This window comes from Acinonyx jubatus, chromosome A1 (assembly GCF_027475565.1).
Source record: "Acinonyx jubatus isolate Ajub_Pintada_27869175 chromosome A1, VMU_Ajub_asm_v1.0, whole genome shotgun sequence".
Taxonomy (NCBI): Eukaryota; Metazoa; Chordata; class Mammalia; order Carnivora; family Felidae; genus Acinonyx; species Acinonyx jubatus.
In genome coordinates, this window is record NC_069380.1 from 230,589,048 (window position 1) to 230,612,910 (window position 23,863).

A 23,863-nucleotide genomic window follows, 5' to 3' on the forward strand; every position below is an offset into this window, starting at 1 on the left:
CGGCACTGAATCCACAGAGGATAAATCTGGGCAGAACCGTCAACCGAACATAGAGCGTTTGGATTCACGAACAGAATCTGTCTCTCCCCCAGTATTCGTTTTGTTAACTTCTGACGACGACATCTTACAGTTTTCCGTGTGAAAGTTACACACGTTTATTCAGGTTTATTCCTAAGTATTTTGTATCTCTGATGCTATATTAAATGGTATTTTTTTTCAGTTGCTGATTGGAAGGTTCTAATATACAGGAATAGAACGTATTTCTTGTAGGCTGTAACCTCATTAAAGCCACGTCCTAGTGCTAGCAGTGTTTTTAGGTTCCATAGGATTTTCGATATAGACCAGTATTATTCCATGCAAATACAATGCAGGTCACATGGAGAGTATTAAATTTTTTAGCAGTCACATTCAAAGTAGGTAAATTTCATTGTAACGTACCTAGGCTGTATTATTTTATCATGTAGTGATTTTTTTTAATTACGAATGAAATCGTTTACATTCTCTTTCTCATACTTCGTCTTCAAAAGTGTGTACAGGTGCACCTGGGCGTCTCAGTAGGTTAAGTGTCTGACTCTGTGTTTGGCTCAGGTCCTGATTTGTGGGATCGAGCCCTACATGGGGCTCTGTGCTGACATCGTGGAGCCTGCTTGGGATTCTCTCTCTCCCTCTCTGTGCCTCTCCCCTGCTTGCACTCTCTTCCTCTCAAAATAAATATATAAACATTAAAAAAAATTAAGTGCTTCCATTTGGAGTACCTCTTGATTCAAAATACTGACGTAGCAACTTGTGCTCGTGGTTACCATAGCAGGCAGTGCACAGACAGACAAAGCCATTCCACTCTCATTTCTTAGTCTGCATGTCTTTTGTTTCTTATCTTGCCATCTTCACTAGCGAGGGTGTCCGTACAGCATGGAAGAAACATGGTGGTTGTGATCAAACCGACCTCACTCCGGATTGCGGGGACAGCATTCAGTCTTTCACTATCAGGAATGACGGTACACTTTTTCACAATTGCCTTTAATCAGTTTGAGGTGGTTCCTCCCCATTCCACGTGAAGGGGTGTCGAGTTGTGTCAAATGCCTCCTCTGCGTCTCCCAAATGATGACATATAGCGCGTTTACTGAAACGATCCGTTAATGCGATGAATCACATCAACTGATTTTTTTAATGTCAAACGAACTTTGAATTCTTGAGATAAGCTCCATTTGGTCATGTTATATTTTATACAGAAAATATATGAACACACGTCATGTTTTTTTATTCTTATTTTTCATTGACAATTTTGGTCCGTGTTTTTCTCTCCTTGTAATGCCTTTGGTTTAGGGATCAGAATAATGGTGGCCTCATGACATGAGCTGGGAAATGTTCCCTCTTCCATTTGGTGGAACAATTTGTGTTGTACTGGGATTACTTTATCCTAAAATTTTGGTAAGAACTCACCACGAAGGGCATTTCAACCTGAGTTTTCTTTGTGGGAAGATACTTAATTACATATTCAAATTATTTTATATATATAGGACTATTCAGGCTACCTATTCCTTTTTAAATGAACTCTGTTAGTTTGTTTTCCAAGGAATTTTTCCATTTCATCTAGGTTGTGGGATTTGTCTGCATAAAGCTATTCATATTTCTTTACCTGTTAAAGACTGTAGAACCTATAGTAACTATCCCTCTTGCAATTCTAATATTGGAAATTTCATCTTATTTCATTATTTCTGATTGCCCACTGAGTTTCAACAATATTATTGACCATCTCAAAGAACCACTTTTAGTCTCATTGATGTCCTCTATTTAGTTTTTCTGTTTACAATGTCAGTGTTTTCTGCTCCTTTGTTTAATTTCCGTTCTTCTAATCTGTACTACCTTTTCTAGTGTCTGAAGGTGGAAGCCTAAGTTACTGGTTTGAGCCCTTCATCTTTCTAATAGAAACTATTCAATGCTATAAATTCTCTCTAAGCCCCATTCAGGATGCACCCCCTCCCCCCCAGGAGGTAGGCACCAACTCCTCATTCATCCAGTTCAGCATACTGTCTGATCCCCTTTCTGGGACTTCCTGGCTATTTAGAAATGTGTTGTTTAACTTCCAATTACTGACTGGTTTTCCAGATTTCTTTGTGTTACTGATTCCTAATTAAAGTCCATGAGGGTCAAAGGACATATTTTCTATGAGGGTAATCCTTTCATGTTCAAGGGGACGTTTACAGTCAAGAATATGGTCTACTTTGAGACATGTTCCACGTGCATTTGAAAGAACACATGCTCTGCGTTGCTGGGTGGGGTAGTCCATAAACACCCATCAAATCGAACGGTTTGGCAGCACTTTTACAATCTCCTATATCTTTGTTGACTTTCTTCTGTCCCATCAGTTTTGAAGAGAGTTGTAATCTTTGAGTGAGACTGGATTTTCACCTCATGTATTTTCAATCTCTTATCAGGTACACAGGCATTTGAAGCTACCAGGTCTTGACGGAATGTTCCTCTGTCACTGCCACCTGCTCTTCTGGGTCCCATACCAGGAATTAGTCCAACTGCTCTTTCCTGAAGGTTCTTTCTTGAACGTTGTGGGTTCCTCCCATGGAATGTGCTAATTGGTGCTCAGGTGGAAACTTCACAGGACCAGCTACAAATCTCTGGAGTCTCTCTCGAGGCAGGAAACTGGAGAAATCATAGGAAACTACCCCCCCCACCCCACCATTGTTTCCCTTCCCATAAAGTTCACGTCCCTGTAGCATCCCTTTGCCGATGTCTCAAAACCATCATTCCGTGTTACTTTGTCCCAAATTTGCAGGTTTTTAAGGTGGGAGGGTAAACCGAGTCTCTCTTACTTCACCGTGTTTGGAAAGCGGACATCTGAAATGCCTTCCTCTTTGGAGTAGAATTATCACACCGAGGATGTTTAAAGTACGCTCGTTAATCTCAGCTTTGAACTTACCAGACGGCGAAATGGCTAAAACCAGCTTATTACGAAATCAACGTAACACGACTTGTACTCTGAGAGAGTGGTATATGTTAACAGAAGCCCAGGAACTAAAGCTGCTCGTTAAACTAAAAGCTGAATTTAAACAAGCAGACGCGAGCAGTCATAAATCATGTGTGGCAGAGCTGAAACGTTTATTTGGCAAAAAGACTCCACCCTCAGCTTAGGACAGTTTTCTGTTTGGGGCGATTTTCTCCCCAGTAGAGACAAGCAACCCTTCCAACATCTTTCCTAATTTCTCCCACCTTCTTTCTTCACTGACTCACTCGGGGGTGTGGACCACTCCCCACACTTCGGTGGATGCTCCTGTCCCCCAGGCATTCACCACCCCCCCCCCCCCCCCCCGCCCCTGAAGCAAAGCCTTGGTGCTGAAAGAACAAAGGGCCTTACCCCTCCCTCCCCCTCCCTCCACCTTCCAGCTCCCTGGCCTGGGGGTTGAGGGCACACATGTGCTGCTGCCTGGGGCCACCCGTGCGGCCACACAGGACCCGTGCTGGATTTGATGCTCTGGTGACACTGTTTTGAAATTCTTTGCTTATTTTTATTTTTTTTTAAATATGAAATTTATGGTCCAACAGGTGCCCTCCTCAATGCGCATCACCCACCCTCCCCTCCCTCCCACCCCCCATCAACCCTCAGTTTGTTCTCAGTTTTTAAGAGTCTCTTACAGTTTGCCTTCCTCCCTAACTTTTTTTCTCCCCTTCCCCTCCCCCACGGTCTTCTGTTAAGTTTCTCAGGATCCACATAAGAGTGAAAACATATGTATCTGTCTTTCTCTGGATGACTTATTTCACTTAGAATAACACTCTCCAGTTCCATCCACGTTGCTACAAAAGGTCAGATTTCATTCTTTCTCATTGCCAAGTAGTATTCCATTATATATATAAACCACGACTTCTTTATCCATTCGTCAACTGATGGACATTTAGGCTCTTTGCATAATTTGGCTATTGTTGAAAGTGCCGCTATAAACATTGGGGTACAAGTGCCCCCATGCATCAGCACTCCTGTATCCCTTGGGCAAATTCCTAGCAGTGCTATTGCTGGGTCATAGGGTAGATCTATTTTTACTTTTTTGAGGAACCTCCATACTGTTTTCCAGAGCGGCTGCACCAGTTTGCATTCCCACCAGCAGTGCAAGAGGGTTCCCGTTTCTCCACATCCTTGCCAGCATCTATAGTCTCCTGATTTGTTCATTTTAGCCACTCTGACTGGCGTAAGGTGGTATCTTAGTGTGGTTTTCATTTCTTTTTCCCTGAGGAGGAGTGATGTTGAGCATTGTTTCATGTGTCTGTTGGCCACCTGGATGTCTTCTTTGGAAAAGTGTCTGTTCATGTCTTCTGCCCATTTCTTCACTGGATTATTTGTTTTTCGGGTGTGGAGTTTGGTGAGTTCTTTATAGGTTTTGGATACTAGCCCTTTATCCAATATGTCATTTGCAAATATCTTTTCCCATTCTGTTGGTTGCCTTTTAGTTTTGCTGACTGTTTCCTTTGCAGTGCAGAAGTTTTTTATCTTCATGAGGTTCCAATAGTTCATTTTTGCTTTTAATTCCCTTGCCTTTGGAGATGTGTCAAGTAAGAAATTGCTGTGGCTGAGGTCAGAGAGGTTTTTTCCTGCTTTCTCCTCTAGGGTTTTGATGGTTTCCTGTCTCACATTCAGGTCCTTTATTCATTTTGAGTTCATTTTTGTGAATGGTGTAAGAAAGTGTATAAACCACAATTTCTTTAGCCACTCATCAGTTGATGAACATTTAGGCTCTTTCCATAATTCGGCTATTGTTGAAAGTGCTGCTACAAACATTGGGGTACAAGTGCCTCTATGCATCAGCACTCCTGGATCCCTTGGGTAAACTCCTAGCAGTGTTTTGAAATTCTTAACAACTGCAGTTTGTACGGGGCCCATGTAACGTGTAGCAGATACAGGTGCCGACAAGGTACAGATGTGTGTTCTATGTCCACCGGGCCTTTGAACATGCCCAGGTACATGAGAAAGTAGAAATAAGGCTCCTACAGCTCCTATTATCTTCTCAGTTCCCTCGCACTTATTATGGGTTAAACTGTGTGCCCGCACCAAAGAGAGAGAGAAAGAGAGAGAGAGAAGAAAAAGGAAAAAAACAGATTTGGGAAGTCCTAACCCCAATACCTCCAAACATGGGCCTATTTGGAAACAGGGTCACTGCAGGTGTAATTAGTTAAGATGAGCTCACACACGCATAGGCGGTCCCCCAGTATGACTGATGTCCCTACAAGAAAGCAGCCATGGGAAGACGGACAGACGCAGGGAGAGCACCACAGGAGGACAAAGGCAGAGAGGCTGGTCACATAACTGCAGTCCGAGACGCCAGTGATCGCCAGGGCCCCACGAGAAGCTAGCAAGAGGCAAAGAAGGATTCTCCTACAACTGCGGAGGGAGCGTGGCCCTGCCACACCTCGATTCTGGATCTGTGGCCTCTAGAACTGCGGGGCAGCGCATTTCTATTGTCCCCAGTCACTCAATCTGGTCCGGCGGCCCTTAGACACTCGTACAGCACCGGGCAGCAAATACCACAGAGCCGCACGTTCACCCGGGGGCCGAAGTCAGCGCCCCCTTCCTGGTGAACGTCTTCTGTCCTAAACGCCTCTGTTACTTCCCAGCACTATCGCTGCACCGGGTCACAGGCTTTGCAGCAGTCGCAAGGAGCCACGACTCCCAGGAGCTTCCTGGAGGCTGACAGCAGTCCAGGCAGCTCTGGGTCTCACCTGGGGGGTCTGGGCATGTCCCAAGAGCAGAGAGAGATGCTCGTTTTTGTGGTGGTGAGATGGCAGAAATGATTATAAACCCCATTCTTGGGCCACAAAGTCTAAAAAGTAAATCATCCGAACCCAAGAGACACCTATATTCTCCAAGAAATGTTTGATTCTTACTAAAATCCCTAGCCGGGGGCAGAAACCTGTGGACTAGAGTGCCCAGAAGGAAGGCTCCGTGTGGCCACAGAGTGTTAAACGGACCATCTTTAGGCAGCACCGGGCCCTCCACCTCGTCTCCCCTCCCCCTGCTCCTCACCCAACACCGGATCGACCCTTCCCAGCACGATCAGTACCCTGCCTGCCCCTCGGTGTCCACCACTCTGCACACTGGGCTGGGGCTTGGCCACAGAGAGACGCATAAAGGCCCGGCCTGAGGGAGCTGGTGGCACAACAGACATGACATATGTGAGTTCATTAAAACTTGGAGTATCGGTTAATACCCTAATCCATCGCACAAATGAGAAAATTACATTCGACAGAGATATATATATCTCTATATAATAAAGATATAGATATAGATATATAATATATTATATGTTATGTTTATATAATATATAATATATTACGTTATATATGTTACATATTATATATGTAAACATATACATATATGTGTGCATATACGTATATGTGTATATATATGCATATGTATGCTATATATATATTATGTTACATATATATTATATATGTTATATATAATATGTTATACATATATACATTATATATAACATCATACTATACGTGTTATATATAATATATATATGAAGCTCTGCAAATCCAGAAAGAAAAGAAAAATATCATGGTGATGATGTAAAATATAGTATTCACCTGTTGTCTCCAATTTTTGTTTACCCCAAATCTCAAAGTTTACTGTGAAGTCTCCTCCGTGTAAACCTCCTTATTTGATCTGGGGGGGTATATACCTTGCTCCTTCCCTTGAGCTGGGTGAGGATGATATTAGCGGCTGCTGAGAAAAGGCGACATGAAACACGGGATACTGGGGAAGCTAAGTGAGGTGTTGCTTAGCAACTCTTAATGGGAAATAATTTAAAGTCTGCGTTTATTTTTTTTTCCCAAGAACTCGCTGCTGCTCCAGCCTGGGGTCTAGAATTCACCGCCCTTCCCGCCGGCAGCTTCCCTGCACGCACGCATGGGCGCACACACACCGTCCCGACCTGACGCTGTCCGGCTGTCTTATCCACCGGCTCCCACGTTTCTTTGGACAGAACCGCACCCCCCTTCATTACAAGCACAAAGTAGCTAGAATTCCATTACAAACACAACCTTGCATAAAGTCCTTCACAAACACTGAAGGCAGTGAGCCCTAGCTCAGCCACCATCCAAAGTGTCCCCACCGAAGTGGAGTCCATAACAGACGTTTTGGAAGTCTACAGAACATTTTTCCTCCCTTGTAAAGTTCCAGCTCTTCCAACAAAACACTACAGATTCCAGACTGCAGTCATGACTTCCTTCAACTTCACGTGGGCTTCTCCAGGTGGTGCCTCCAGATGCCCCGAGGGCTGCAAACACCAGCATCCTCTTGATGGCAGCCACCTCCCGGAACACGAGAGCCATCCTACGCAGCCTACAAACAAGGTCACAGGTGGCACCCAGATCCAAGGCAGCGCGGGGAAAGGCTGTACCCGGCTGGAATGAACGCTGAGCCCTGAGTTGGCCTCCTGGCAAATGCCCACCCAGGACCCTCTGAGTCTGGTGGGTTTTTCCTATGGGAAAGATACGGCCTTGCTGCAGGTGTATAGGAGCTAAGAAAGGACCAGATGAGAAAACCAGCAGAAAGAAGCGAAATGAAAAGGAATCTATTTGTAAGGAAGTGATGTTAGCTTCAGTATAAAAGCAATCATTAATGGGGCGCCTGGGTGGCTCAGTCAGTTAAGCATCTGACTTCCACTCGGGTCATGATCTCCCGGTCTGACTTCCACTCGGGTCATGATCTCCCGGTTCATGGGTTTGAACCTCGTGTCTGGCTCTGCGCTCCCAGTGCAGAGCCTGCTTGGAATTCTCTCTCCTCCCTCTCTCTCTCTGCCCTTCCCTTGCTTGCATTTTCTCTCTCTCTCAAAAAATAAACTTTTAAAAAAGCTATCATTATTTCCCAAACAATAATGACTACTATATACATGGACATTTGTTTCTTGAGTCAAATATGTCCCATTTCTCTTGGGGATTCATCTGAGGAATGAAAGTCATATTCCCTTCAACTGGGAATATCTGCTGACAATATGAACCCATGATATGATCAATTTTATGGCATCTTTAAGTAACAGCTCCCTCTCTTTGAAGTTTTTCCAAATGACATCTAACCCAAAAGCAGCTCAGACAGAACAATCCAGAATTCCCAAATATGTCCCTTCCTCCTCATAATAATCTGTCATTCACTGAAGCATGACAGTGAATTTCCCACATTTTCTTTTTTTCAATTTCTGATGCTTATTTATTTTTGAAGGAGAGAGAGACAGAGCGTGAGTGGGGGAGGGACAGAGAGAGGGAGGGAGACACAGAATCCGAAGCAGGCTCCAGGCTCCGAGCCGTCAGCACAGAGCCTGACAGGGGGCTCGAACCCACAAACCGCGAGATCATGACCCCAGCCAAAGTCGGACGCTTAACCGACTGAGCCACCCAGGTGCCCCGTCACACCCCACATTTTCCATGACAAGAAGCACATGGTGATGATGTGGAGATGATACACGGTGATCATGGTGCCAGAATGCTGTGTTCAAATTCTGTCTGTCTTCCCAGCTGTGTGACTTTGGGAAGGTGGCTTAACCTCTCTGGGCTTTCGTTTTCTCACTGGCAAGTTCCAAGTAATAATGGTACTTGTGTAAGTATACTGAATACTAGTACTGAAGTAAGTATACCCTAGAGGGTAGCAGAGATCAGGTAAGTTGTGTACGTGAAGTCACTGAACGCCGCCCGGCACTGGAGAGAACAGGGATAGCAGAAGTGTTTTCTATGGCCGTGATGGTGGAGCGGGCCAGCAGACAGGCCGCTTATGTGTATGCGTTCAGTACGTCCGCAAGTATCTGCACTGCGATCCCTACGTATGTGACAACGCTACTACCCATGAAGACCAGACCAGCAAACAAAGATGTTTCCAAGGCCACCCAGTCTTTAAAATGTACATCGATGTGAGTGTGGGGTGGGGGAGATACTGCACAAGTGCAGGGGTGAGTATGGCAGTGCCTGTTTCATTCCCCGACAGGAGTTTAATTAAGATGCCCGTCCCCAGGGCCAGGGCCTAGGCTCCTCTACAGAAATGCACAGAAGGAGGAAAAGAGGAGGAAGCAGAGAGGGACTGTTCCGGAAACGCCAGCAGACTGTCTACTGGGGCAAGGTGAGGGCTGGGAAACCCCAGGAAGGGTCGCCGTAAATTCCCAGCTCACTGCACAGCCAGTATGACTTTCCCCTCGCTCTGGCTGGGAACTAACAGTAGGGGGAATACAGAAAGGCCACCTCCACTGAACTGCCAGAAATGGGCAGGGTCTCAAAATCACTACACTCCAGGCTGGGTCCAGCTGCACTGCGCTTCCTTAACATTCACATTTTGTCCGTATTATCTTTGCCGTTAAAACAGCAAGAATGCAAGGTTTAAACGCCCCTCATCTCTCTTGCTAAATGAAGTAAGTATCTGCATTACTTTTTAATTTTTCTCAGGTGTATCCTTTTTCACAGTAATAAAATGTTACCCAAAATGCCCCTTGAGAAACCCCCTTGTGCACAAAGGCTTAGAGACGGGTGCCCCGGATACCGAGGGGCGGTCTCTCCAAGCTGGATTTCTCTCTCCATCCACAGGCCAGTAGGTTCTTCCGATGATAAACAAATTCTGTAGCGGCATTCCCGGTGACTGCACTAAAGGAAAAGCAGACCGATGCTGTACCGTTTCACAGCCTATGAGAAAGAAGCCTTTATCTTCTCTCATTTTCTTCTGCTTTCAATCAGAAAAACAAAAAAAAAAGATGTTTGCACACTGACGTCCTACTTTCGTAAGGAAACATACAGGCACTTGGGGAATGTCTGGCATCCTTTTAGGTAATGCGACCAAGGAAGTGTCTTCTTCCTGGAGCGAAACGCTAGCCTTTCAAATTGGAGGTACTTTAACAAATCTACACAACAACTTGAGCGTGGTCTCCCTGCCAAGGGTGAAAGGAGGTTGTCAGGAGTGGAAGCGTTCCCTCAACTCTATTCAATGAGCTGCAGGTATGAAGGAAGCAGAAAACTGGAGACAAACGCAAAGAAATCTCGGCTTTCTTGTCCTCACTTGGCCAACCCAGCATCCGTATGCTAAGTGCCAGCCATTGGGACCACTGCTGTCCTGCCCTGCCAGCCGCCTTCTGAACGGTATTCTCGTCTCAGAGAGAGCGTCCTAAGTCAGGAGCTATCTGCTGAGATGAAATGCATTCCTTGTTGCTAGAAACTCATTAAATAAAACATCGTCTAAGAGCTTGGGCTTCACCAAGTAACCCAGAGCATTACAAAAACGTACCAGGCAAAACTCCCTGGGTGTCACGTCACTAATGCAGGAGCCCAAAAGATTCCCTCGCGTTATTCAGACCGGCAGAGGCACGGCGAGGTTCCCTTATGCACCAGCATCCGCTCGTGATGGCGTCTGTTTACGTAGCAGTGCAATCATCAGGTTATCTTCTCTCTGGATTCACGAGTGTGATTTTATTTCAACAGGATGTTCACATTCCGGAATGTGTCTGGTTTTAAAAAGCGCCAAAACCTCCATGGCACGCATTTAACTGCACAGTGGATTTGCGGTTTAAGTGAAGCTCGACATCAAGAGCAGTTATCAAAATGTCAGAAGGGAGAGCGGTCATTAGAGCATCACGTCACAGGAGAGCCAAGTGGCTCCTCGCGATCCATTAGGGAATGGTATGTCTTCCAGTGAAATCACAGCTGTCGTGAGTTTAACCGTGTCCCTCAAAGAGGATATGTTCAAGCCCTCACCCCCAGGACCGGTGAACGTGATCTTATTTGGAAATGGAGTCTCTGCATATGTGATCAATTACAGATGCAATCATCAGAAGAGGCTCTAAATCCAGTATGATGGGTGTCCTTGCAAGAAGAGACGAGACACAGATGAGAATGACGTGTGACTGCAGTGGTACGTCTACAAGCTAAGGAATGCCAAGGATTGCCAGAAACCACAAGTACCTGGAAGGCGCAGGAAGGATCCTCCCCTAGAACCTTCGGAGGGAGAACGGCTTTGCCCAGACCTTGATTTCTGACCTCTGGCCCCAGAGCTGGGAGACACAATTTGTGAACCTCGTTAAGCCTCTTCCTGTAGGGCTCACCCTCCCAGGAAGGGCCCACGCTCTAGAAGCTCTCACACAGAGACCACTGCTATGCTGTCAGTGCATGTGCGTGTGCAGAAGAGGGAACCAAATATCCCGTACACACAGCCACTGGTTTATTGAAAAAAAATAATAAAACCTATCCCACTGACTTGACCTAACAGAACAGAGAAAGCAAATACCTTAGATAAGCCTCTACGAACATTCCCTGCAAAGCTGTTCAAGTATCTTTTTAGAACCATTCAGGAAAACAAGAACGGAAACAGGAACAGCACTGGTCTCCTGGCCTCTCTGTCATTGCATGGACAGGGCACAGACGCAGCGCATCGACAGGACTTCGATCTCAGATGCCAGCGTCCCACTAGGCAGCCAGAGCCCCAAACTCTGCAATTTACCACCGACTCCACCCAGAGTTGCTGGAACCATCGAGAAAATATCACTTTTAAACCCTTCCCATCCAGGAGGCAGCCACGTGAAACAAATGTCAGCGGGGGGGTCGGGGGGGTGCTGGCAGGTGGACGGGGACGTCAGGAGGGGCCGGCTGGTGCCGGAGTCAAATACCCAAGGCCGAGAGAGGCTCTGTGCGCTGTCCAGGCGCTGAGGACAAACTGACCCCCCCCCCCCCGCCCACCTCTTTTCCAGTTTCCTCGATTCCCCAGGGATTCCTTCCAGACCATGCTCCCGACCCTCCTCCGAGCTGGCCACCCTTCTACCTGCTGGTTCTTCCCCACACGCTGCAAAATCGCTCTTTGTGCCTCATCAAAACAGACAACTCGTGGCCACAACTCTGCTTCCTGAGGGTTTGAGAGCTGGTTCCCTAAAAGCACCACTGAGGCACCGTATCCTATAATACAGGGCTTCTCGGCCCCAGCACCCCAGACATTTGAGACTGGATCTTTTTCTTCTGGTGGGTGCTCCAGTGCACACTGTAGGATGTTGAGCTCTATCTCTGGCTTCTACCCATCAGGGGACCGCAGCGTCCCCCATCCAGGGTGGGACAATCAGACATGTTTGTAGACGTGGACGATCACCCCCTGGGGGTGAAATCGCTCCCAGCAGAGAAGCATGGTATCACGAAATAGAGGCAGCCTCTAGAGCGAGGCCCCCCACGGTCTAGTGTGCTGCTTCATTCACCGGCCGCCTGGGCGCGAGCAAGGTCCTTCTCACCCCGTGTCTTACGTCCACACTCGTAAAGCAGCAATGTGTCAGTGGCCACCTCAGGGAGCAGCCTGGGGCTAAGTGAGGTCACGCAGGAAAGCATGCAAAACAGGGATCGTAGCAATGAAACAGAAATGAATGTTATAGGACCAAAAGACAGGTAAAAAGAGAACGCCAAGAACGGTTAAAAAAAATCCGCCACGAAATCCGAGCGAGCAGCCTGCTCTTGGACGAGGGCTCTCCTAGGCGCCAAGACACAACACGTCCCCCCCACCAGAAGTCCACATCCTCGAAGGGGGGGACGGTGAGGCACTGGCAAAACTGCAGCATGCTGAGTGAGGGGTGGAGCACGTCGGGGGCCCCTGGAGGTTGCGGACGGCTGCTCTGAGGGCAGCAAGGTTAATGAGGGTGACACAGGGGTCACACAACACCTGGAGGGAGCATTCCCGACAGCGGGGAGGCCCTCGTCCTGATTAACTGGTTCTAGGAAAACCGATAATAAAAACAAAGCACACATTATGTCACCGCTGACATTACAGGTGTTCCAGTTACGCTGGACGTAGACTTGAGGCCACTTGCATAGTGTTATTCTGCATGGCAAGTCCTGGCTAACACAATCAGAAAACACAGCACACATGAACAGAGTGAATTCAGGACTTGAAAGGAAGGAGAAAATTTCTTCTTAAATTGTCTTCAGACGGTGACGCTGTCTATATAGATAAACTGAGACCCTCAGATAAACTAACAGAGCTAGTAAGAGTTCACCCAGATTGCTGGATACAGGTAGGCATTAAAAAAAAATAGTATTCTTACGCACCAACATTAACCAAATAGAAAAGGTAATTAGGGAAAGAAGAAAAAAAAAAAAAAGATCCCTTCGGGGCACCTGGGTGGCTCAGTCGGTTCAGCATCCAACTCTTAGTTTCGGCTCAGGTCACGATCTCACAGTTTTGTGAGTCGGAGCCCCGTGTCACGCTCTGCACTGGCAGCATGGAGCCTGCTTGGGATTCTTTCTCTCTCCCTCTCTCTCTGCCCCTCCCCCGCTCACATGGTCTCCATCACTCTCAAAATAAATAAACTTTTAAAAAAACTAAAAAAAAAAAACACAAGAAAAAAAATCCCTTTTATAAAACAAAAAAAATTTTAAGCACCCCAGAACAAGTCTAAATAAAATGACCACTGACTTTATGAAGGAACAAAAAAGTCTTCAGACATAAAAGAAAACCGTAATTATTGGATGAACATTCCACATCATTCCACGGAAAGAGTCAATGCAACACAACAGCAAATCTCTGGATCTTAAATAATATCCTTTTATTATCTCCTAGATGTTTTACATCATTTAAAGCAAAAACTAAGAAATTGCATAGTTGAAATCCAGATCTCATCTGGAGTTTTCCCTGGACATGATATGGAAAACTAAGCTCAGAGAATCCTGGACAAAAGGAGAACAGGAGAACAAAGACAGGCCCTTCCCGACAGCAAGGCTCTTAGAAAGCCACGTTGTCAAACAAGGTGACAATGGTGCAGGCAGAGACCGCCAGGCGCGTACCACAGGCCCACGAGCAGTGCGCCTGGCCAGTGGCCTCCTCCTGTCCCACGTGCGCACGGTGAAGGTAGGAGGGACGGCGTGTGCCCTGGAAGGTGCCGGGGTGAGGCCAGAGTGTGGTGTGTGGACAGAGGGGGGACCCGGGGCAGGGAAGGAGCTGGGAGCCTGGGGCTACACACCCAGCCCTGCAAAGAGCCTGAAGGGGACAGGGACGGGGAGACTGGCCATGGGAGCTGTCCACAACAACAGCATCCTTTGGAGCAGAGAGACCAGAGACCGGAGAGCCTCCCCTTTGCAAGAGAAACCGAGGCCAAAAGGGGATGGTGGCTTGGCAGAGGCCACGAAACAACCAAACCTCCTGACAGAACCCACTGGAAACCTCCCCTTTGGGGAGCTCATCCAGGGCTCTCTCCAACTACAGCACACCAGCAACACTCTCTCTGGGTCCGGCACTTGAGCGCTCTTGTACGCTGCCATCTCGAATCTCTCTTCTCTGGCCTCTCCTGTAGTTCTCCCTCACTGGTCCTGGCCTCTAATGCCTTCTCCTCTATTCATTTCTGGTTCTTGTTCCTCCCCGCCCCGCCCCCCAGGTCTTGGGTCCCCATCAACTCTGTGACAGCACTCTCAGTGCTCAATGCACGCTCTTCCTGGATGGCTACAGGACCCCGTGGCTTCCATTACGAGCTTGAAGCTGGCAACTCATATATCATTTCTGCAGCCCAGCCCTGCACCCTAGACAACATCCCGCTTCCTCAGGCAATCCGGGGACACACCCACACAGCATCACAATAGGAGGAAAGTCCCAAAGAGCCAACATCCTTCAGATGTAGCCATTTTCTACACTAAGAGCCTCCCCAAGGTCAACATGAAAAACCATGGGTTTCTCAACCGGTGTATGAAGCAATCCTACTGATATGAGGGAATCAGGGTGATAGAAAATCAGGGTCACAGAAGTATGTCTGCAAGGAGAAAGCTCTAATAACTGAGAAAAAGTACAACTTCAACAACCAGTGCTGGAGAGTTCAGGTAAGGCTCCGATCCCAGAGGGATCCTGGAATAACAAAAAACCTCACGGACCAGGGAGACTATGCAGCTAAACGCAGTATGAGAAGTCAATCCGGACCCAGCCGTCTATAGAACAAATGATGAGGTGAGACCCAGGCCTGCACCCTGGCTGCTGGCAGGTCTGGTAAGTCAAAACGGGCACTGAGTGACTTCACCCACGGGGCACCACGAAGACTGGCTATTTCAAACGGCTTTCTTCCCAGCTACGGGTCTCCTGTTTACAGTTTAGGGCCAAGTTTACAGGACTCGTGTGTCATCAATCAGAGCACATAAAGAAAACACAAAAAATATTTTAACAGCTTACCTGGTCCCAGGGGGAGACGGTGCCTCCAAAGCACATGAACAAGTACCCCATGGCCACCAGACACATCCATATCACCAAAGAGAAAAGGCGTAGCAGCTTCTTAAACACGGACTCGATGCACACCAGGATGAATATCGCAAAGAAGATCGCCAGGGCAGTTGGGACTGTTATTAAAAACGCCACGTGGTCTTCGACTTCCTAAGAGGAAGAAAAACATCGCAAAGGTATGGTTTAGAAATATCGTGATGCCAAGGGTTCGTGTCCTCAAATCTCCGCATTAATCAGTGTCAGAATACATCGGGTTTTAAAAATGATTTCAGTATGAGAGATGCGGGGAAGCACGGATTCCCCCTACTTCTCCACCATGTCAATGGGAATGCAAACTGCTACAGCCGCTCTGGAAGACAGTGTGGAGGCTCTTCAAAAAATTAAAAATAGAACTACCCTACGGACCCAGCAATAGCACTGCTAGGAATTTACCCAAGGGATCCAGGAGTGCTGATGCAGAGGGGCACTTGTACCCCAATGTTTACAGCAGCACTTTCAACAATAGCCAAATTATGGAAAGAGCCTAAATGTCCATCGACTAACGAATGGATAAAGATGTGGTTTATATATACAATGGGATAGTACTTGGCAATGAGAAAGAATGAAATCTGGCCATTTGCAGCAACGTGGATGGAACTGGAGGGTATTATGCTGAGTGAAGTAAGTCAGAGAAAGACAGATACCATATGTTTTCACTCATATGTGGATCTTGAGAAACTTAACAGAAGGCCATGGGGGAGGGGAAAGGGGGAAAAAAAGTTACAGAGAGGGAGGGAAGCAAACCATAAGAGGCTCTTAAATACAGAGAATAAACCGAGGGTTGATGGGAGGTGGGGAGAGGGGAAGGTGGCTGATGGGCACTGAGGAGGGTACTTGTTGGGATGAGCACTGGGTGTTGTATGGAAACCAATTTGACAATTATATTATAAATAAATAAATAAATAAATAAATAAATAAATAAATAAATAAAAATAAGTCATTTCAGAAGCAGAATGGTTGGAACTTCTGAGGAATTTAAACTTCCCATTCAATAACGACGTTTCCCTACAGAAATAACCCAGTACTGTATATGTAAATTATGCAAACCGGCTATGCCGTTGCATTTAGATTTTCCCTGATAAATGGAGAAGTGGATTTTATGCCAACGTGAATGTAAGAATATTTACTATCAGGATAAAAAATAAGACAACCAACTTCACTGCCTGAATCAGAGAATCAGAAATACCCTGGCCTCAGAAAATGAAGGCTTCCAAATGGGTTTGAAATGTTTTATTTAAAAATCTAAAAACTGCCTGAGTCTCTAGAGTGATGGGCTTTTATTTTAATGCATGGCAATTAATGTTTTAAAGGGATCACAGGTTAATAGGAAAGGGTCAGAAAGGCCTAACTATAGCAGATGAGAGAGCAGGAAGTACTTACAAGTAGGTGCCATTTTGCAGGCTTCCCGCCCCACTTCTCTCGCGTTCTCGTAGCAAACAGAAAATGAGCATATAGCATTAGCCTCTTCCTAATGCATTTTTTGAAATCCACTTTTGCACACTAATGCTCATTTTCTATCTATGTGTTTCCAGCCACACACACGAAAGGCGTACTATTCCCATTCTATAGGATTTCAGCACAACGCGATAGACATAGTGTTTCCTTTGGTTACGGCCGCACGATGCAGGCGTTGGCTTTGGCAAAGCGCTGCCAGAACGTGGCCATGAACGGCATTCCCTGTGGCTGGAACCCAGCTAAGGTCTTTAACCCTCATCCAAACATGTTGAGCCCCTAAAGCACCCAAAGAACCTTCCATCAAAGAACCTACATGGCCAGGACCCTAAGAACGTTCACTGAGGCTTCAGAATAGTAAAGAGTATACAGTAACACCTGGGACTTTGGGGACGGTTCTTTCAAACACTAGAGCCTGGTGAGCCTTTCGTCTTTTCTGGTCTGCACGGGGTCCACCCCATCCTGTTAGCAGGCTCCAGCGTCACCCCGGAGATGGCCTTATCCCAACGTGAAACCATGGGAAGCAGAGCACATGGGCCAAATCACACACAGATTCCAGAGGAACATCGAGGGCAAAGAAGGGGCGCTGGGCCCTCCCCCATTTGACTTCCTTTCCCTTTCTCTCCCACCGTCACTCATGTTCCACGATCCAAGACAACACCAAGAACAATCACAACAAATACCAATCGATACACGTTCCTGTGCTAAGCGCTCGTTCGTATGTGAACCTCTTTAATATTTATGCCACCCCTATTTGGGGCATGGTGTCTGCACTATTCCACAGGTGAGAAACATGAGGCCCCGAAAACTAGCAGAAGACAAGAGGATCAGACGCACGTTCTTATTCTCTCCCTCCGTCGCCGCTCATGCCCGTGATGGGAGTGCCTGAGCTGTACTCACAACCTCAGACACTTTCCGACCACTGCCAAGGGCACCAGATGTGCCGCAGGTGCGGGCGCTCCCCACGCTCAGACACCACAAATAAATGTGCACGTGGACACGACAGCATGTCCTCTGAGGACACCCAACTTGAGATTATGACCGCCGCACACACGGAGCCACAAAAACTTATTTTATTGTAAACCTCCCACAGTGAGCTGAACTGTGGACACAACACTAACTTGTAAATAACCAGGACAGCTGTTTGCCTCGTATGACGGTTTCACTGACCCAGTAGGGGAGAAATAATTGTTGACTTTATGGGCTTCATTTCTCCAGAAAGACTGGAGATGATGTGAAAATACGCATGACGGTAAAGTGAAAATTAGTAAGTATAGGAACAGAGGAATGGGAAGGTGGGGGGGGGGGAGATCTTCATCACCTGTGCTTCCCTAGGCTTCTCTTTGAAAGAATCAAATAACCGTGGGCCACCTGGGTGGCCCAGGCGGTTGAGTGTCCTACTTCGGCTCAGATCATGATCTCACAATTCATGAGTCTGAGCCCTGCATCAGGCTCACTGCTGTCATCATGGAGTCTGTTTGGATCCTCTCTCTCTCTCTGCCCCTCCCCCGCTTGTGTGCGCTTTCTTTCTCTCTCTCTCTCTCTCTCTCAAAATTAAATAAAACATATAAAAAGAAAAAGAAAAGAAAGATCTAACTGTACACAAAACAAAGACCCAACATCCTACCATGGTGGGCACAGTACATACAGTCAGACTTAACACTGTTTCGGGTTTTAAATGTTGGTGTCTCTAACTTTTTTTTTTTTTTTTTTAATTTCAGGGTCTCAATCACTGAGAAGTGCCTTGTCTGGGCTGCAAGGTGACCTCTCCGTTAGGCATAGCAGACGCAGTGCCTCAGTCCTATGATACTTTTAAGGGTCCACAAATGTGTTTTAATTTCTTCTAAAATCAAAACACACACACACACACACACACACACACACACACACACACACACACACAAGCTCTTAGGGTCAAAGGTTACATAGATGTTCATGCTAACACAGTTGCAAACTATAATTTTTAGTACATTTTAGGGAGGAAGGGGATTCCCAAGGCTCCTAAGTCAAATGCCCCAGACCCTAAGGGGCTGGTGTTGAGCCTGTGGGCACATGCCCGGCAGAACCGGCTGGATCCCGCGTAGCAGAGGAGGACCTCCAGCATCATACGGCATCCCCCAGCCTCAGCTGGGCGAGCCGGGCTCCCAGTGGGCCAACAGCTTTTGATGGCCCACCAGTTGCTGCTCATGAGGCCGGTGGCCCTAACCACCACCCGACCTGAGCCCGCAGAAGAATCCTGCTCTTCCCTAAAGGGGACAGTCAGCAATTATTCTGCACTTGCCTTCTGAACTCAAACTCCAAACAAGCTTTAATACGGACTTCTCTACAAAATAGGATCTTTTATAGGGCATCAAGGAAAACACAGTAGAGCTTTCATTAAAGGATGTATAAGTTTAGGGACTACATTCCTCCCCAGCATCCCTGCTGGCATCAGGGGCCTCTCTGAGGGGAAGTAAATGAAATGCAGGAATGCCCTCAGTCCTTGGACCACGAGGCTCTCCTCCCTCCCCTGGGCCATTCCCAGCGGACAGGATGATGAAAAAAGTCACAGAGGCACACCCCGTGGCTGTTTTCTTCAGAGCCACTTTGGTTTTTAAAATTCAGAGTAGAAGACAAACAACCTAGCTTAAAATAAAGTGAACTAAAACATTAAAAACACTGTCGATCTAAACTAAATTCACCATACAACACAAACTAAGTGAAATGTACGAAAATGCCTTTATTAGTAATAAAATGCCTTTAAAACATGCCTTATATAGGTAAAAAAAAAAATTCACAACACAAACTAAATGAAATGTATGAAATGCCCTTATTACTACTAAAACGTACTCAAATGCCTTTTAAAACATTTTAAAAAGTACCTTACAATGAAATGTACTAAAATGCCTTTTCATAGGGAGATCTCAAGCATGGTATCATCTATGTAATGGTAATAGGCTCCCCTAGCTCATTCCCTTCTAACACTTTATCCTTTCATTTTCAATGCATTTTCTGGTAATTTTGGATGGCTCCTAATTGAGAGGTCTATTAAATACCCATCGCTTTTATGTATTATGTGACAGCTCTTTTGTCTCTTAGAGGCTTTTCCATAGGGCAACAGATTATGTGTGTTTTCGTTCTCGCAGCTTTCACTTTTTTGTTAAACAGTACTATTTTTCATTCACATGGTAAAGGACAGTCCCATGCAAAACACTGCTTTTCTATAAAAAAAAGTGCTTTGAAGTCCAACAGACAGAGGGTAGGAACCCATCCCCACTTACTTCTGTGCGACTCAAGGTGAGCGCGAGCTTCCCTAAACCGGTTTCTCCACGTAAAAGCAACACGGATACTGCATGGCTGGGGGGCATTCAGTACATACAGGTGCACCATAAATAACAAAATTGTTACCATGATGATCATCATGCCCTTTCTCCTTCAAATCGCAGTGCTCTCTCACCAAGGCTAGTCTGACTGCTCATTATTGGAGTGATGCCCACTTTACATTCTAAATAACATCTTATCATGAAAAATTACTTTGAAGTGTGGTCATGAGGCAAAAATAAATTTGCTTTTAGCTGTGATATGTATCTGACTACAGGTGTATGTGAGCAGACACATACTATCATTCATTCACTCGTGTATTAAATATATATGTATGTATGATATAGTAGAAAATATATTTTTCACTTTCCCACATATACAGTTATACTCCATTTCATCATGAGGTATGAAAGGAATAAACAAAAATTCTGATTAAATAATTCTACAAAACCATGGTGAACTAAATCAGAGCAGATCTCAAAAAAACAGAGAGATATTCCATGTTCATGGATAGGAAGACAATATTGCCGAGATGTCGATTCTTTCTGAATTAACCTATAGAGTCAATGCAATCCCAGTAAAAATCCCAGCAAGTTATTTTGTAGATACCAACACATTGATTCTAAAGCTTACATGGGCAGGCACAGCACCTAGAATGGCCAACACAATGTGGAAGGACGGGAAAAAATTAGGAGGACTGACCCTACTTGACTTCCGGTCTTGCTGTAAAACTACGGTAACCAAGGCAGGAGTGGTAGTGCCAGAATAGACAGAGAGATTGACAGAATGGAACAGACCCAACTAAACGTAGTCAAAGGATCAGGACAAAGGGAACAAAGACAATGTGACAGAGCGACAACAGTCTTGTCAGCAAAACATCTTAGAACTAGACAACCACATGCAAAAAAAAAAAAATCTAGACACATACTTTAGACTCCTCACAAAAATTAACTCAAAATGGGTCACAGCACAGATCTAAGTGTAAAATGCAAAAGTAATTCTGAACACTTCTGGAAGCTTTCCCATACCCAAACCTTCATCAGTTTGTCATGATGAATAATTAATAACACACAAATAGTTTTTAAATAATTAAGAATGCATAAGACAAAGGTGTTTATGCCTTCTTAGAAAGATGTATCATCCACTACTTGTAATTAAGTGACTTGTTACAGTCACACAAAAATACATAGCCTAAAGGCTTGACCATATTTACTTATTCTCAGTTCCTATCACACAGGCTAGCGTTCTCACTCACATGTTAAGAAATAAAGACATGAGGGGCACCTAGGCGGCTAAGTCAGTTAAGCATCCAACTCTTGGTTTCAGTTCAGGTTGTGGTCTCAGAGTTCCTGGGATCGAGCCCCATGTCAGACTCTGCACTGCTGGTGCACAGCCTGCTTAGGATTCTCTCCCGCTCTCTCTGTCCCTCCCCCACAAGTGTGCGCTCTCTCTCTCTCTCAAAATAAATAAATAAACAAAACAAACAAAAAATGACATGAGATAAGTGTATTTTAATGGGCAATGGTCCATATGAGGCATCAAACTTTAAAGAACTTTCCCTTCTACAACTAGACCCCAAGTACAAAGTATTCCTGAAGGATGGCTAGTCTCACAAGCAGTAGACAAGGTCTCCAAGCCACTCCCCTTCTCACCCCTATTAAAACAAACAAAACAAAATATGAGTGCTGAGCCCTCGGCGGAGGGGGGCACGGAGACAGGAAGCCTAGCCCACAAAGACAAGGAGCCAGAGGCAGCTGGAAGGAGCAAAAACTAGCTTGGTCCTGCAGGCAGCAGGTGCATGGAGATGCCCAGGGGCTGAGATGCCTCAACAGTGTGTAGACCCACAGGACTACAAGCGCAGACAAAGGGAGACTGAGTAAACCTCAACTGGGGCACATTCCAGCTATCTTGGAAAGAGAAGCCAGTGGCTCTCAGGTAAAAGCTTCCCCACTTACAACCGCAATATTCCAACCAATTAAAGTCAATCGACATCTTAAAACAAAAATCGCCAAAAATGACCAATCACTAAATAACATGGGTCCACAGAAATAACAAATGGTTTAGATTCCCAAGGACTGCAGACATTGAAAATGACAGCCAGACAATACAGACTAGCTGTATATGATATGTTTAAAGGAACAGGGGATACGCTTCCAAGGATGATCATACAAAAGAAATCAGGGGCAAACACACAGAAAATGGCACTTGTAAAACTGATCAACAGAATCATGTAAATAAAAGCTCAATAGTTCAGGGCACCTGGGTGGCTCAGTTGGATAAGCGTCTGACGTTCGCTCAGGTCATGATCTCGCGGTTTGTGAGTTCAAGCCCCGCGTCGGGCTCTGTGCTGACAGCTCAGACCCTGGAGCCTGCTTCGTGGATTCTGTGTCTCCCTCTCTCACTGCCCCTCCTCACTCGTACTCTTTCTATCTGTCTCTCTCTCAGAAATAAATAAAACATGAAAAAAAATTTTAAAGCTCAACAGTTGAAACAGAAAAAAATATGGAAACAAAAACAGAAAAAAGAAATAGTTAAAAAGAAAATCGGTGAACTGGAAGATTAACCAAAGAGTTTATGTGCAATGCACCAAAATATAAATATTCCTTTATAATGTTAGAGATAAAAATGATTTAAAAAACCTAAGACACACAGACTAGAATAAGATGAATAAGGAGGCATTAACATGTCTGACTGGAGTTCCCAAGTTACAAAATAAAGAGACTTGAGGAGATAAAGTCTCTAAAGGTGGATCAGTTAGGGATGTCCAGTACGAATGAAAAACCATGAATCTACAAGTCCAGCCACTTAGGCACAAAGAAATACAAACATAAATGCATGATGGTAAACATGCAAAAGATCAGAGATCAAGAAAAAGTCCTAACAGCGTTCAAAGAGAAGGAAGGATCACCCACGAAGAACGACAACGCGGGAACAAAAATTTCAACAGTGCAAGACAGTGAAGACAGGTATTGAGCAAAAAATAACAGTCAACCTTACATCGCCAAGAAACCAGCAGTGTTTTTTCATAATGAAAGCAAAAATGCAAACATTTACAAATAAATTATTTTATTTTAAACAAGAATTTACCATAGAGTAAACAGCTCAGAAAGCACTTCTGGCAACTTCTGGCCACTGGTGAACAGTGGTCCAGCAAACTCTTGGCCGCAGAAGCACAGAGGCAGTAGCTATGCAGAAGGAACAGATTCCCAGAAACCTTTCCACTGAGTTCCTCCATCTTGGTGGCCCCCTAGATGACTAGCCAAGTTTGTCTTCACGTATTTGCCGGAAAGCGTCCACTTCTCCACACAAACCAGTGCTTTATGAAGAATTCTTAGTGATTCTGCAAATAAGTATTCCCTTTTTGAGAAACAGGGGTTCGCTAATTACCAACCCCAAAAGGGACTGAATGCCAACCACGGACCATCACCAAGTCTCCTTGCAATCTAATGCGCCCATGCCGATGGGACTGTTGTGTGACCCACCAGGCATGAAGCTGGCTTCCCATCAGCAAATGGAGGTGAGCCACATGAGCCAGGGCTCAGACGGACCGTGAAGACACAAGTTGCAGGAGCAAGTGTCACAGGTACTCATAGGTTCTGCTCCCCCTACACCGCCTACCCCGTCTCTCTCGATCCGTACCAATGTCCTCGCAGAGAGTTCCCTACGACCTACTGCCAGAGGAAGTAAAACTCCAGACATCTGGATTATGTCTGGTTCTGCAGAATATACTACAGCCACCGAAAAGGAGAGACTCGAAGCACTGTAACTGAGCCCCTTACGTGTGTCATTCTCGGGAGTACGAGCCAGCCGTCTGTGGCAGGTTGATTACAACGGACAGAAGGCGTGTTTTCACTCGAATTGAACCTACTCTGG

The 23,863-nt window shown here is 45.7% G+C and overlaps 1 protein-coding gene across 3 annotated transcripts in view; it reads right to left on the reverse strand.

Annotated features, from left to right (window-relative positions):
• Positions 1 to 23,863, reverse strand: part of ADCY2 (adenylate cyclase 2) — a 409,723-nt gene that overhangs the window by 371,777 nt on the left and 14,083 nt on the right. For all 3 annotated transcript variants that reach the window (XR_008290071.1, XM_027074055.2, XM_027074048.2), the window contains exon 2: positions 15,152 to 15,349. Coding sequence is in view for 2 of the 3 variants with exons in the window: in XM_027074055.2 (XP_026929856.1) it covers positions 15,152 to 15,349 (198 nt within the window). In the remaining variant the exon portion in view is untranslated. The remainder of the gene's footprint in view (positions 1 to 15,151; positions 15,350 to 23,863) is intronic.